Raw genomic sequence first — 13,813 nt, 5'->3', positions numbered from 1 at the left:
AAATATGATTATACGTGGGTGATATACTGGATGTGCAAAATTTATAAAACTAGTCAAATATCTTAAAAACTACTTCGTTTCGCATTGCGAAATATTTAAAAACTATGCATTCAATGTTGCAAAATTTGACCCCTCTCTTAAACCAGGTCACATCGAATTTCGTGTCACTAGATAGATTTTTTTAAAGCCTTATACCTAACAAGCCTATTTTTATTTTTTGTGACCAAACACACATTTTCCAACTACTTCTATTTTAAACAATTTTATGCCATTTTGCTTACTTAAAGAAGAAAATTTGCTTACTTAAAGTTTTTTTTGATGAAACTAACCCGCATTTGCTTTACATGACGAAGAAAACCTCTCACAGTTAACCTGACGTCAAAGGGACTCTAACCCACGATCCGTCTACCACATATTAAACTAAAATCAACTTTTTTTTAAAGTAAAAATCCCTTTTTTTAATTAATATTTGTATAATTACTGAAACCTGTCCTCTACATGCTTGTAAAATCATCATTAAAAGTGAAGCATCATAGACATAAGTTATTTCACTTCAAAATCATTTCAATGCTGCTTAGGTAAATGAATAAAGAAAAACTTCCCAAACGAATATTTCATTTAAATCATATTATTCGTTAGTATCCTTCTTTTTGTCGAATATGATTATACGTGGGTGATATACAGGATGTTCAAAATGTATAAAAACAGTCAAATAGCTTAAAAACCACTTCGTTTCGCATTAAGAAATATTTAAAAACTATGCATTCAATGTTGCAAAATTCGACCCCTCCCTTAAACAAAGGTCACAACGAATTTGGTGTCACTTGATAGATTTTTTTTTAAAGCCTAATACCTAACAAGCCTATTTTTATTTTTTTGGACCAAACACACATTTTCCAACTACCTCTATTTTAAACAATTTTATGACATTTTTACGTTGCAATGACAGGGCCACCCATATTTTGTTTTAAAACCGTCGTTGAATAGCCGACCCAATTTTGGATTTATGACTAGTGTTCTAGAAGACAAGAGAACTCCTGGATCAAGTATTGGGGGAAACTTTGTCCTCTTAGAGGTTTTTTTGAAGGAAATAACTCGCGTTTACGTTACAAGGCGAAGAAAACCTCTCACAGTTAAGCTGACGGCAATGGGACTCTAACCCATGATCCGTCTACCACTGAGGATATTTTTACGTCAAGTGCCACCTATATTTTATTTTATATTTTATAACCGTCGTCGAACGACCGACCCAATTTTTGGGTTTACGACTGCTAATGTTCAACTCCGTAGCTTTGTAATTTTGGACCCAATCCAGAAGGCAAGGGAACTCCTGAAATAAAACCGACAATAAACATTTGATCTAATGATCGGATCTTCACGTTATAGGTCTCTATCTCAATGATTCGAAAGGGTGACCTCAAATACGCTAATTAATTAGTACAGACGATGTTTTAAGTTAAATCTGACACTTAAACGTACTTTCTCTGAATAAACATACCCTTCTTCGTTGGATTCGGATTTCTGCCCCCGAAAATATAGGGGGCAGCCGCAATCTAAGAAATAAGGGCTTGGTCAGAAGAGCAATCCAAATCTTGGACCTCCTAATGTTAATTTTACTCTTTGCTTATTTCGCCGTTTTTCCACGACTTTTTAAGCGATTTAAAAAAAATTTGCCCACAATTATAAAACTCGTTAATCCAAATATAATTTCATACAAAAAAGAATTAATAAATATTTATTATTTTATTTAATAATAGTTGGACAATTTTTGAATTGTAAGGTATTTAATTTTTAACATCATTTTAAAGTATGTAATTTTACATGGCAAGATACAAAATTTGAGCGACATCGGTCGATTTGTTCTTGAGAAACTGAATTTTAAAAGAGTCATAGATTTTGTTCTTGGAATATGGCCAAACTTGCAAAAAGTATAATTAATATTAAGAGGTCCAAACTTTGGATCGTTCTACTGACCAAACTATGGGGTCCATGTCTCCCAGATTGCGGCTATCCCCTACATTTTAGGGTTTAGAAATTTGAATCCGTCGAAAAAAAATAAATGTTTATTCGGAGAAATTACGTTTTTGTGTTTAATTTCGTAACTTAAAACATCGTCTGTACTAATTTATTAACATATTTGAGGTCATCCTCGAACCATTAAGATTGAGTCCTAAAACGTGAAGATCGGATCATTAGATTAAAAGTTATTCAGGGTGGTCCTTTTTTTGTCCCACTGTTGGTCGCAACCTGTATAATAACAACAGCAGAAAAAGAAAACTACGCTTTTTCATATTTCAAATTTATGTGTAATAAATTATGACAATTTTATTGATTTCAGTGTTTATGAGGTGAACAGCCCTACCCTGTCAGTAGCAGATCCAAAACTTCTCAGAGACATACTTGTCAAAGATTTTGCTAATTTCCCGAACAGAAGAGTAAGAATTTTAATATTATTTTATATTGTAATAAAAATGTATTTAAATCATATGCTTTTTGAGCCCAGCCTAAATTTATAATTTTACTTCTTTTTTTTTAAAGCTCAAGTGCAGATATCATTTATTTATAAAATAATTAAAACTTTTAAATGGTTTATATTTAATTTCCAAAAACGATTTCGTGATTATCACCTTTATTGTTAATTTAAGACAATTTAATGATTTTTTTTTAAAGTTATAAAATTTGTGTGCTGTAGTTTCAATGAATTAAAATTTCTATAATCTTGCTAGTTTAAAACCGTAGTTAGAAAAGTGTTTGGGGGCGAAGTAAAAAAAATAAATAAATACAATGATAAAGATGTTTTTTTAATCATAGAATTTCCAATAACAAATTATATGTCTGTCAAAAGTTATTTAATATGGTTTTAATTTATTTTTGTTCCACAAAATTTCGCCAATTTTCGAAAGTCTTCGCCAAATTCAAATCTTAGCAATTTTTTATATATATTTTTCTTTTCATTGGAATAAATCATGCGCCAAAGCTTTTGCCAAATCACAATTTTATTCGCCGAACTTACGATTTTATAGCATTTAGCGAGGTGGTGAATGCTTAGCACGGGCCCTGCATTTATTTGTACCCAAGCTCCCTAATACCTTAAACTATTCATTATGATGTATGTTTCAGTCTTTCATAACTGGTAACAAAATCGGAGACAATATGCTTCCAAGTCTAGAGGGTGAAGATTGGAAGAGAGTAAGGACCATCATTACTCCAACATTCACAACTGGTAAACTTAAAAGGGTAAGTGATTCCTGTCAGCCACATATTTTTCCTAAATGTCCTAATGTCTAAGCTTTCCTAAATGTCTAAGTTCAGTCGGAAAATTGTCCAAGTTTGGGCGGTGTTGCTTTATACCGGATAAGGTAGTGAGGTCTTCAAGTGGCAAGAATTGCCTTCTATATGCACATTCTTTAAAAAAAAATGCAATCAAGTTTACAATCAAAGCAAAATAACGATGTCTTTATTCAATCAACCAAGTTTTTTTTCCTTGTGAAACTAGCATTTAGCTTAATGGACTTATTTGGCTATTAGTATAATGATAGTCAATTCGAGGATATTTGGACTAAACATAAATGTAGAGAATACCGGACAATGGTACTCAATCTTCAGCAGACTAGAGTAAACAGGACATTGGCACGCACACCCTTTAACTCTCGCAATGAATCTGATTTTTATTTGTAGCAAACGATTATTAATGATGACGTTACTGATAATTTTTCAATGTTTGTACAGCATAATCTTATTCAATCATAGGAAAAGAACAAAACTATTGAAAACTCATATGTTGATATAATTAAAGAAAATTATCAACAAATGGGTTGATAATTTTCGATTAAAGAATCAGTTTTGCCGAGCTTTCACAGACGTGAACAACTGTTTTCTCAAAAATTCCACACCACCCCGATAAGCCACGACAGATTTAACGTGCACCTTGCTACTTATGTACGGCAGTTATTTAGTCGGCTGTCAGCATAGAACTCACAACCCTCCTGTCATTTTAACCTAATATATTAAATGATAAATTCATAGTACCCTCAGACTACAACAATAACAACAACAACATAAAAAACGTATTAGTACTATTTAAAGAAAATGAATGAATACACAATTCTAAAATAAAAATATATTACAAAATACAACATACTCGAAACGTTTCAGTATACTCTATATAAGGTTCTCGAAAACCTTGTTAAGTCAAAAAAATATTTTCCCCCTTGTCATTACATTTTGAATTCCTATGTCGTAGGGTTTCTTCTCAAAACCTTGCTGTGGCGATTTTTTTTTCGAAATAGAAAATGACGTTTTTCACAAATCGCAATGTAAAAGCACAGTAAATCAATTATTTTCTATTTAACGCATACTTATTTTTCTCTTACTTTTAAAAATAAAATTATCATTGTTGCATTTCGTCTTATAGTCAACAATCATTACATACATATTTAATAATAATTATTCTTATGTTTCATGGCTCTTTTTTATAGAGTAGTATTTTAGAATATATTTTTCAACTTATTTTCCAACTTATTTTTAGAACACATTTAGTTCTGAACTTGTTATCTCGTAAACTCGCTATCTCGAAATTTTTTTTAGCTTGCCTTCAACTTTATCGAGAGTACTGTACATGTATTTCACCGTCTGATAAAAGAAATGAAACAAAGCCACGCGCGTAGGAATTGAATGGATAATTTGAAAACAGTTTCCAAAAAACAGTGCTCAAATAAATAAATAAATAAACAAATAAATAAAGGGATTACACTTTACGTTCTCGGACTCAATCTTAATGGTTCTAGAGCTAGGGAGGTAACCTCAATTATGCTAATTAATTAGTACAAACGATATTTTAAGTTACGAAATCAGACACAAAAACTTACTTCTCTGAATAAAACTTACTTCCCTGAATCATACTTTTTTATCGACTGATTTGGATTTCTGAATCCCAAAATATAGGGGGTAGCTGCAATCTATGAAATATGGTTCCAATAGTTTTTCAGGAGAGCGGACCAAAGTCTGGACTCTTTAATGTTTATTTTACTTTTTGTGTCCTTCGCAATATTTCGAGAACTTTTTAAACGAATCGAAAAATTTTTGCTGAAAAGTATAAAACTTGTTTAGCCGATTATAATATCATGCAAAAAATAACTTTTAATAATTTTTATGATTTTATTTAATAATAGTCAAAAATATTTGAATTATAAGGTATATAAATTTTCACATCTTTTTAAAAATGTATTTTTTTCCGCAGTCTAAGTTTAGTTGGCAAAATACAAAAGTTCAGCGAAATCAGTCGTGTAGTTCCTGAAAAATCAAATTTTAAAAAAGTCGTTTTTTGAAAAAGTAATTTTCAACAAAAATCAAAGGAATTAAAACTATTTATTAAATTAATTAAACTATTTCTGACGTCGAACCTCATTTCATGACTGTGAAATATGACATTTTTTTAATTTGTCTCAAATCAGTCTTACTGTTTTTCGCCTTTAAAAACGATTCACCTCAATTGTATGAAGTAAGCTTTATGAAGAAAAAAAATTAAAAGTGAATTAAATAGTTGTATAAAAATCTTCATTGAAATGCTTCTTGATTAATATGTGTTTCTATTGTATTTACAGCTCATGAGTATATTCAAAGACTGTGCCAAAACATTATCTCAAAATTTCAAAATGTCTGAAATGAAAAAGGAACCCATCGATGCCAAGAGGTTAGTTTATTCCATCGACTAGTTAAATATCCCCTTACGGGGTGGAAAAAATTAAACAATCAATAAATGAGTAGCGAATAGCACTAGGAAATCACGCACAAAGCTGAAAGACACATACCATACCAAAGCAATTAATAAAGTTAAAAACAATTCCTTATTTTTTTATTTATTATTAATGTTTGTCCTTTTCGGTGGCTTTACTTTATTAGATTTAGAAAAACACGTGTTTAGTAGTTCATTCCATCAAAATAACGATTAAATCTATTCAACATCTTTTGGAATGATGTTATTGCTCAAAGCCAATAGTTCTAAACCATTTTTCTAGGCATTGTGTCCACAGGATCTCAATGTAAATTTGATGTTTTACCTCATAACTAATTTGTTATTCCTCTTGTTATGGTATATGTTTTACTACTAACTTTTTTGTAAATAAATTACCAGTCTATATATTTAAAGTTAAACGTTATTTGGATGGCACTTTTATTGCAGTTTTTTTAGATACTTTTAAATTAATGATACTTTTAGTGCAGTTTTTCTGAGAAACTCTTAAATTAATGACACTTTTAATGCAGTTTTTCTGAGAAACTCTTGAATTCTTCCAGACTCTTGAATTCTCCATTCTTGAAGGTATCCGACTAGTTTTGACATAATTTTTTTTAAAAAGGCTCAATTAAAATTTCAATTTCATGTTAGGTAATCAGGGGTTTTAAAATTATAAATTTAGTGTAAAGTTAAAAAATTTATAAAATGTTTTTCAAAAAAAGGACAAGTTTGAACTTAAAAACTACTATTTTTCATGTCACGCTAACAGTTCTACAACAAACCGTAATACATAAATTTCAAAATATATTGTTTTCTAGATCAATAATGTGATTATCTGTGACTTGAACTAAAAATATTAAAATTTGTTTAAAAATAAAATGAAATAGAACTAACTACAATGTTAAATTTTTAAACAATGTATTTAGTTCTATTTCAAAGTTTTTTTGTTTTTAAATTTTTCATCTAAATTTTAAAGAAAAATTTATAAATATTATTACTTAAGGCGTGATAAAAATAATAAGTTAAAACCTAGACCTTAGCTTTTAGCTTAAAAAATTTTCTAATATTTTACAAATTACTTTCAAAATATTAAAGAATTCTATAATAAAAATTTTTTGTATTGTGTGTTTGCATAAAGAAATTTTCACAAAACCTACTATCTTCAGAAAATGCATTAAAATGCAAGAAAATAATTCGCAAATTAAAATTCTTTATTTGTGTTAAGAATATAATTTATTCAAAATAATAAGGGTTCCAACACTCAAAGCAAAACAAGAAACATTTTAGTTTCGTTTTCTTGAGTTTTGTTCCGGTTTCGGTTTTGTTTGTCAACATACGAAAACACAACTGAAGCTTCATTTCTAAAAATCGGGAATAAAATTTTAAAGGGTTTAGGTAAGCTAATCAACTAAGATTTAAATATAGATACCTTACCAGTTGGATACCTTAAAAAAGAACTTATCTTTTCCTTATTTCAGTGGACATTTTAACATAGGAGGTTTTTGAAATGGTTTCTAAAATTAATTATGTGAAAAAATATTGGATCTCAAATTTATATTTCAAATGTTAAATTTCACAAATTAAAAAAAATGGACCTCAGATTATACTCAGAAAAACAACGTCAAAATTGTTTATTTTTAACAATAAATTTTTTGTGTGTAAATTTTTTACGTCAAATTTGCTTATGAGCCTATTTATAAAAGATACAACATTCCTAAAATAATGTACAATATTGATCATTAAAACTGCTGATGAAACGATGAAACAAATTGAGACATATTAATTCGAATGATCATTAAAACTGCTGGAAAATATTTATCATTAAAACTGCTGGTGAAACGATGAAACAAATTGAGAGATATTAATTCGAATGATCATTAAAACTNAATACTAAATACTATCAACTCAAAACTCTTTATTTACATTGAAAAAAAAACATTTCGCAATGTCTCAGTTACACGCGTTATTCAACTTAAAGTAACATCAGTGTGACTTCTGTTGTTGTAGATTAGATGACAAATAACTTAGATTAGGTTGTAAGATATTAGTTTAAGCAGGACTGTTAAATTTTTTTTTGCTAGTTACTTATTGTTAGCTTGTTTTTTACGGTTATTAATTGTTTTTTCTAGAATTAATTATTAATTTTTTTATTAATAATTGTTTATTATTTTGTGAATTTTAATTTAATTGTTGCATATGCTTCATAGTGTAATAACATTTGTGTAATGACAATTCATAGCGTAATAACAAATGTGATCGGTGGCGTGCCCAAAATATCGTGTCGAGTGCCATAAATGGCACGCATGTCATTGGTTCGCTATCCCTGCCTTAAACTATTCATTATGATGTATGTTTCAGTCCTTCATAACTGGTGACAAAATCGGAGACAATATGCTCCCAAGTCTAGAGGGTGAAGATTGGAAGAGAGTAAGGACCATCATTACTCCAACTTTCACAACTGGAAAACTTAAAAGGGTAAGTGATACCTGTCAGCCACATATTTTTACTAAATGTCCTAATGTTAAGCGTTCCTAAATGTCTAAGTTCAGTCGGAAAATTGTCCAAGTTTGTGCGGTGTTGCTTTGTACCAGATAGGAGGTGGTGAGGTCTTCAACAGACAAGAATTTCTTTCTAAGTGCATATTCTTTAAAAAGAAATGTAACCAAGTTTATAATCAAAGCAAAACAACGATGTCTTTATTCAATCAATCAAGCTCTTTTTTCTCGTGAAACTGGCATTTAGCTTAATGAACTTATTTGGCTATTAGTATAGCAATAGTTAATTCGAGGATATTAGGAATAAATATAAGTGTAGAGTATACCGGACAATGATACACCATCTTCAAGAGGTTCGGGTAAACAGGACATTGGCACGCACACACCCGTGTAACTCTCGCAATGAATCTGATTTTTATTAGTGGCAAACGATTATTAATGACCACGTCACTGATAATTTGTTAATGTTTGTATAACATAATCTTAATCAATCATAGGAAAAGAACAAAACTATTGAAAACTCATATGTTGATATAATTTTAGAAAATTATCAACAAATGGGTTGATAATTTTCGATTAAAGAATCAGTTTTGGCGAGCTTTCACAGATAATAAGCCACGTCGGAATTTGGCGAGCTTCCACACCACCCCAATAAGCCATGTCAGATTTAACGTGCACCTTGCTACTTATGTACGCCAGTTATTTAGTCGGCTGTCAGGATAGAACTCACAACCCTCCTGGCATTTTAACCTAATATATTAAATGAGAAATTTGTAGTATCCCCAGACTACAACAATAACAACAACAAAAAAAAACTTATTAGTACTATTTAAAGAAAATGAATGAATACACAATTCTAAAACAAAATTATATTACAAAATGCAACATACTCGAAACGTTTCAGTATACGTATAAGGTTCTCGAAAACCTTGTTATGTCAAAAAACTATTTCCCCCCTTGGCATTACATATCCACCTAATTGTTCATTTGAAATCCTATGTCGAAGGGTTTCTTCTCAAAACCTTGCTGCACCGAAATTTTTTTTTTTCGAAATAGAAAATGCTCTTACTTTTAAAAATAAAATTACCATTGTTGCATTTCGTCTTATAGTCGACAATCGTTACATACATATTTAATAATAGTTATTCTCATGTTTCATGATTCTACTTTTTAGAGTAATATTCAACTTATTTTCCAACTTATTTTTAGAACATAATTAGTTCTGAACTTGTTGTCTTTTAAACTCGCTATCTCGACATTTTTTTAGCTTGCCTTCAACTTTATCGAGAGTATACTGTACATGTATTTCACCGTCTGATGAAAGAAATGAAACAAAGCCACGCGCGTAGGAAGAAAGCTTGGAATTGAATGGATAATTTGAAAATAGTTTCCAAAAAACAGTGCGCAAATAAATAAATAAACAAATAAATAAAGGGATTACACTTTACGTCCTCGGACTCAATCTTAATGGTTCTACGGCCTCAATTATGCTAATTGAATAGTACAAACGATATTTTAAGTTACGAAATCAGACACAAAAAACTTACTTCCCTGAATCATACTTTTTTATCGACTGATTTGGATTTCTGATCCCCAAAATATCGGGGGTAGCTGCAATCTAGGAAATATAGTTCCAATAGTTCTTCAGAGAGCGGACCGAAGTTTGGACTCTTTAATGTTTATTTTACTTTTTGTGTATTTCGCAATATTTCGAGAACTTTTTAAGCGAATCGAAAAATTTGTGCTACCAATTATAAAACTTGTTTAACCGATTATAATATCATGCAAAAAATAACTTTTAATAATTTTTATGATTTTATTTAATAATAGTCAAGAATATTTGAATTATAAGGTATATAAATTTTCACGTCTTTTTAAAAATGTATTTTTTTTGCAGTCTAAGTTTAGTTGGCAAAATACAAAAATTCAGCGAAATCAGTCGTTTAGTTCCTGAAAAATCAAATTTTAAAAAAGTCATTTTTTGAAAAAATAATTTCCAACAAAAATCAAATGAATTACACTATTTATTAAATTAATTAAACTATTCCTGATGTCGAACCTCATTTCATGTCTCTGAAGTATGAATTTTTTTTAATTTGTCTCAAATCAGTCTTACTGTTTTTCGCCTTTAAAAACGATTCACCTCAATTGTATGAAGTAAGCTTTATGAAGAAAAAAAATTAAAAGTGAATTAAATAGTTGTATAAAAATCTTCATTGAAATGCTTCTTGATTAATATGTGTTTCTTTTGTATTAACAGCTCATGAGTATTTTCAAAGACTGTGCCAAAACATTAGCTCAGAATTTCAAAATGTCTGAAATGAAAAAGGAACCTATCGATGTCAAGAGGTTAGTTTATTCCATCGACTAGTTAAATATCCCTTTACGGGGTGGAAAAAATGAGTAATTATCAATAAATGAGTAATGAATAACGCTAGGAAATCACGCACAAAACTGAAAGACTATAGGGTAAACTAACCAGTGAAGGAACACTTAGCTTCGCTTGCCTTTTAAAAAATCATATTAATTTCAAAATTTGTAATTTTAGTTAAATGACAGTGTCAACATATTTGTTACTAAATGCAAATTACGTGAAAAAATTGTAGAGAACTTACATAATATTGTTTTAAAATTTTGGAGGTTCAAATAACAAGTAGTAAGAAGACCAAGTGAAGGAACAGCTCTTACAAGTGAATTAACACCCAGTAAAGGAACACTTAATTTTGGTTATTTTTTAATGCTCTTTATGAATTTATAAGCCTTACAAATATTTAAAAACAAGCCTATTATTGAAATTATAACATATAAATACTTGGAAAATGTTAACTGCTTTTGTAATCATGAATTGAAAATTAAAGTGTCAACATATTAACACATACTGTTCATTCACTGGGAAATCTATGCTCAGTAAAGGAACATGTCTGTTTCTTCACTGGTTAGAAGTTGTTTTTCGTATTTTTAACATACTTTTGATGCGGAACATCACTAAAGATACAAGAAAATTAAAGTTTATCTTTCATTTCCATTAACTTAGAAAAAAAACCCAGTAAAGGAACATTTGTTCCTTCACTAGTTTTTCATCGTTTGGTGATCCAGTGAATAAACACCCCCTTATCTCAGTACTTTATTATGCTATGATGCTTAAAAAAATAAAACGTAACTTCAATAATTATATTTTGAATTCTCTTTTTCACAGTGAGAACTATTACATGCAATTAATTCCACTTCAAATATATAAATACAAACACTCAACTTATAATTTTTTCAAAGAAACAAGGTGTTGCAGAGATAATAACAAATTCAAATATTTTTTCAGAGAAGTCTATTTGACCAGTTAATCCAAAACATTGCTAGATGACTTCCTATTGTTTGGCAATAAGCTATTTTTACCAATCAATCTAATAAAAAACTTTAAAATTCTTATTTTTAATCAATATATATGAAATGTTCCTTCACTGGGTAGTGTTCCTTCACTGGTTGGTTTACCTTACCATACCAAAACAATTAATAAAGTTGAAAAAAATTCCTTATTTATTTATTTATTATTAATATTTGTCCTTTTCGGTGGCTTATTTACTTTATTAGATTTAGAAAAACACATTTTTAGTAGTTCATTCCATCAAAATAATGACTAAATCTATTCAGCATCTTATGGAATGATGTTATTGCTCAAAACCAATAGTTCTAAACCATTTTTCTAGGCATTGTGTCCGCAGGATCTCAATGTAAATTTGATGTTTTACCTCATAACTAATTTGCTATTCCTCTTGTTATGGTGTATGCTTTACTGCTGACTTTTTTGTACATAAATTATCAGTCTTTAAATTTAAAGTTGAACTTTATTTGGATGGCACTTTTATTGCAGTTTTTTTGAGATACTTTTAAATTAATGATACTTTTAATGCAGTTTTTTGTGAAATACTCTTAAATTAATGACACTTTTAATGTAGTTTTTCTTAGAAGCTCTTAAATTAATGACACTTTTAATGCAGTTTTTCTGAGAAACTCTTAAATTAATGACACTTTTAATGCAGTTTTTTGGAGAAACTCTTAAATTAATGACACTTTTAATGCAGTTTTTTTGAGAAACTCTTAAATTAATGACACTTATAATGCAGTTTTTCTGAGAAACTTTTGAATTATTAAGGTATCCGACTAGTTTTAACATAATTTTTTTCAAAAAGGCTGAATTAAAATTTCAATTTTATGTTAGGTAATCAGGGGTTTTAAAATTATAAATTTAGTGTAAAGTTAAAAAATTTATAAAATATTTTTCAAAAAAGGGCAAGTTTGAACTGAAAAACTACTATTTTTCTTGTCACGCTAACAGCTCTACAACAAACAGTAATACATAAATTTCAAAATATATTGTTTTCTAGAACAATAATGTGATTATCAGTGACTTGAACTAAAAATATTAAACTTTGTTTAAAAATACAATGAAATAGAACTAACTACAATGTTAAATTTTTTAAGCAATGTATTTAGTTCTATTTCAAAGTTTTTTTTTTTTTAATTTTTCATCTAAATTTTAAAGAAAAATTTATAAATATTATTACTTAAAGCGTGATAAAAATAATAAATTTAAACCTAGACCTTAGCTTTTTGCTCAAAAAAATTTTCTAATATTTTACAAATTACTTTCAAAATATTAAAGAATTCTATAATAAAAATTTTTTGTATTGTGTGTTTGCATAAAGAAATTTTCACAAAACCTACTATCTTCAGAAAATGCATTAAAATGCAAGAAAATAATTCGCAAATTAAAATTCTTTATTTGTGTTAAGAATATAATTTATTCAAAATAATAAGGGTTCCAACACTCAAAGCAAAACAAGAAACATTTTAGTTTCGTTTTCTTGAGTTTTGTTCCGGTTTCGGTTTTGTTTATCAACATACGAAAACACAACTTAAGCTTCATTTCTAAAAATCGGGAATAAAATTTTAAAGGGTTTAGGTAAGTTAATCAACTAAGATTTAAATATAGATACCTTACCAGTTGGATACCTTAAAAAAGAACTTACCTTTTCCTTATTTCAGTGGACATTTTAATATAGGAGGTTTTTGAAATGGTAAATGCTAAAATTAATTATGTGAAAAAATATTGGATTTCAAATTTATATTTCAAATGTCAAATTTTACAAATTAAAAAAAAATGGACCTCAGATTATACTCAGAGAAACAACGTCACATTTTTTTATTTTTAACAATAAATTTTTTGCTTATAAATTTTTTACGTCAAATTTGCTTATGAACCTATTTATAAAAGATACAACATTCCTAAAATAATGTACAATATTGATCATTAAAACTGCTGATGAAACGATGAAACAAATTGAGACATATTAATTCGAATGATCATTAAAACTGCTGGAAAATATTTATCATTAAAACTGCTGGTGAAACGATGAAACAAATTGAGAGATATTAATTCGAATGATCATTAAAACTGCTGGTGAAACGAGGAAACGAATTGAGAGATATTAATTCAAATGATCATTAAAACTGCTGGAAAATATTTATCATTAAAACTGCTGGTGAAACGAAGAAAGAAACTGAGACACCTATTGTTTGGCAATAAGCT

The 13,813-nt window shown here is 28.8% G+C and overlaps 1 protein-coding gene across 6 annotated transcripts in view; it reads left to right on the top strand.

The window, feature by feature from the left end:
• Positions 1-13,813, top strand: part of LOC107448697 (lithocholate 6-beta-hydroxylase-like) — a 52,679-nt gene that overhangs the window by 7,103 nt on the left and 31,763 nt on the right. For 3 of the 6 annotated variants that reach the window (XM_071177293.1, XM_071177291.1, XM_071177292.1), the window contains exons 4-6: positions 2,339-2,435; positions 8,093-8,209; positions 10,490-10,578. In XM_071177293.1, the coding sequence (XP_071033394.1) occupies positions 2,339-2,435; positions 8,093-8,209; positions 10,490-10,578 (303 nt within the window). Of the gene's footprint in view, positions 1-2,338; positions 2,436-3,120; positions 3,238-5,603; positions 5,693-8,092; positions 8,210-10,489; positions 10,579-13,813 lie in introns of all 6 variants that reach the window. The other 3 variants (XM_071177296.1, XM_071177295.1, XM_071177294.1) reach the window with 2 other exon arrangements.

This window comes from Parasteatoda tepidariorum, chromosome 2 (genome assembly GCF_043381705.1).
Source record: "Parasteatoda tepidariorum isolate YZ-2023 chromosome 2, CAS_Ptep_4.0, whole genome shotgun sequence".
Classification (NCBI taxonomy): Eukaryota; Metazoa; Arthropoda; class Arachnida; order Araneae; family Theridiidae; genus Parasteatoda; species Parasteatoda tepidariorum.
This window is presented reverse-complemented; position numbering and strand designations above follow the sequence as displayed.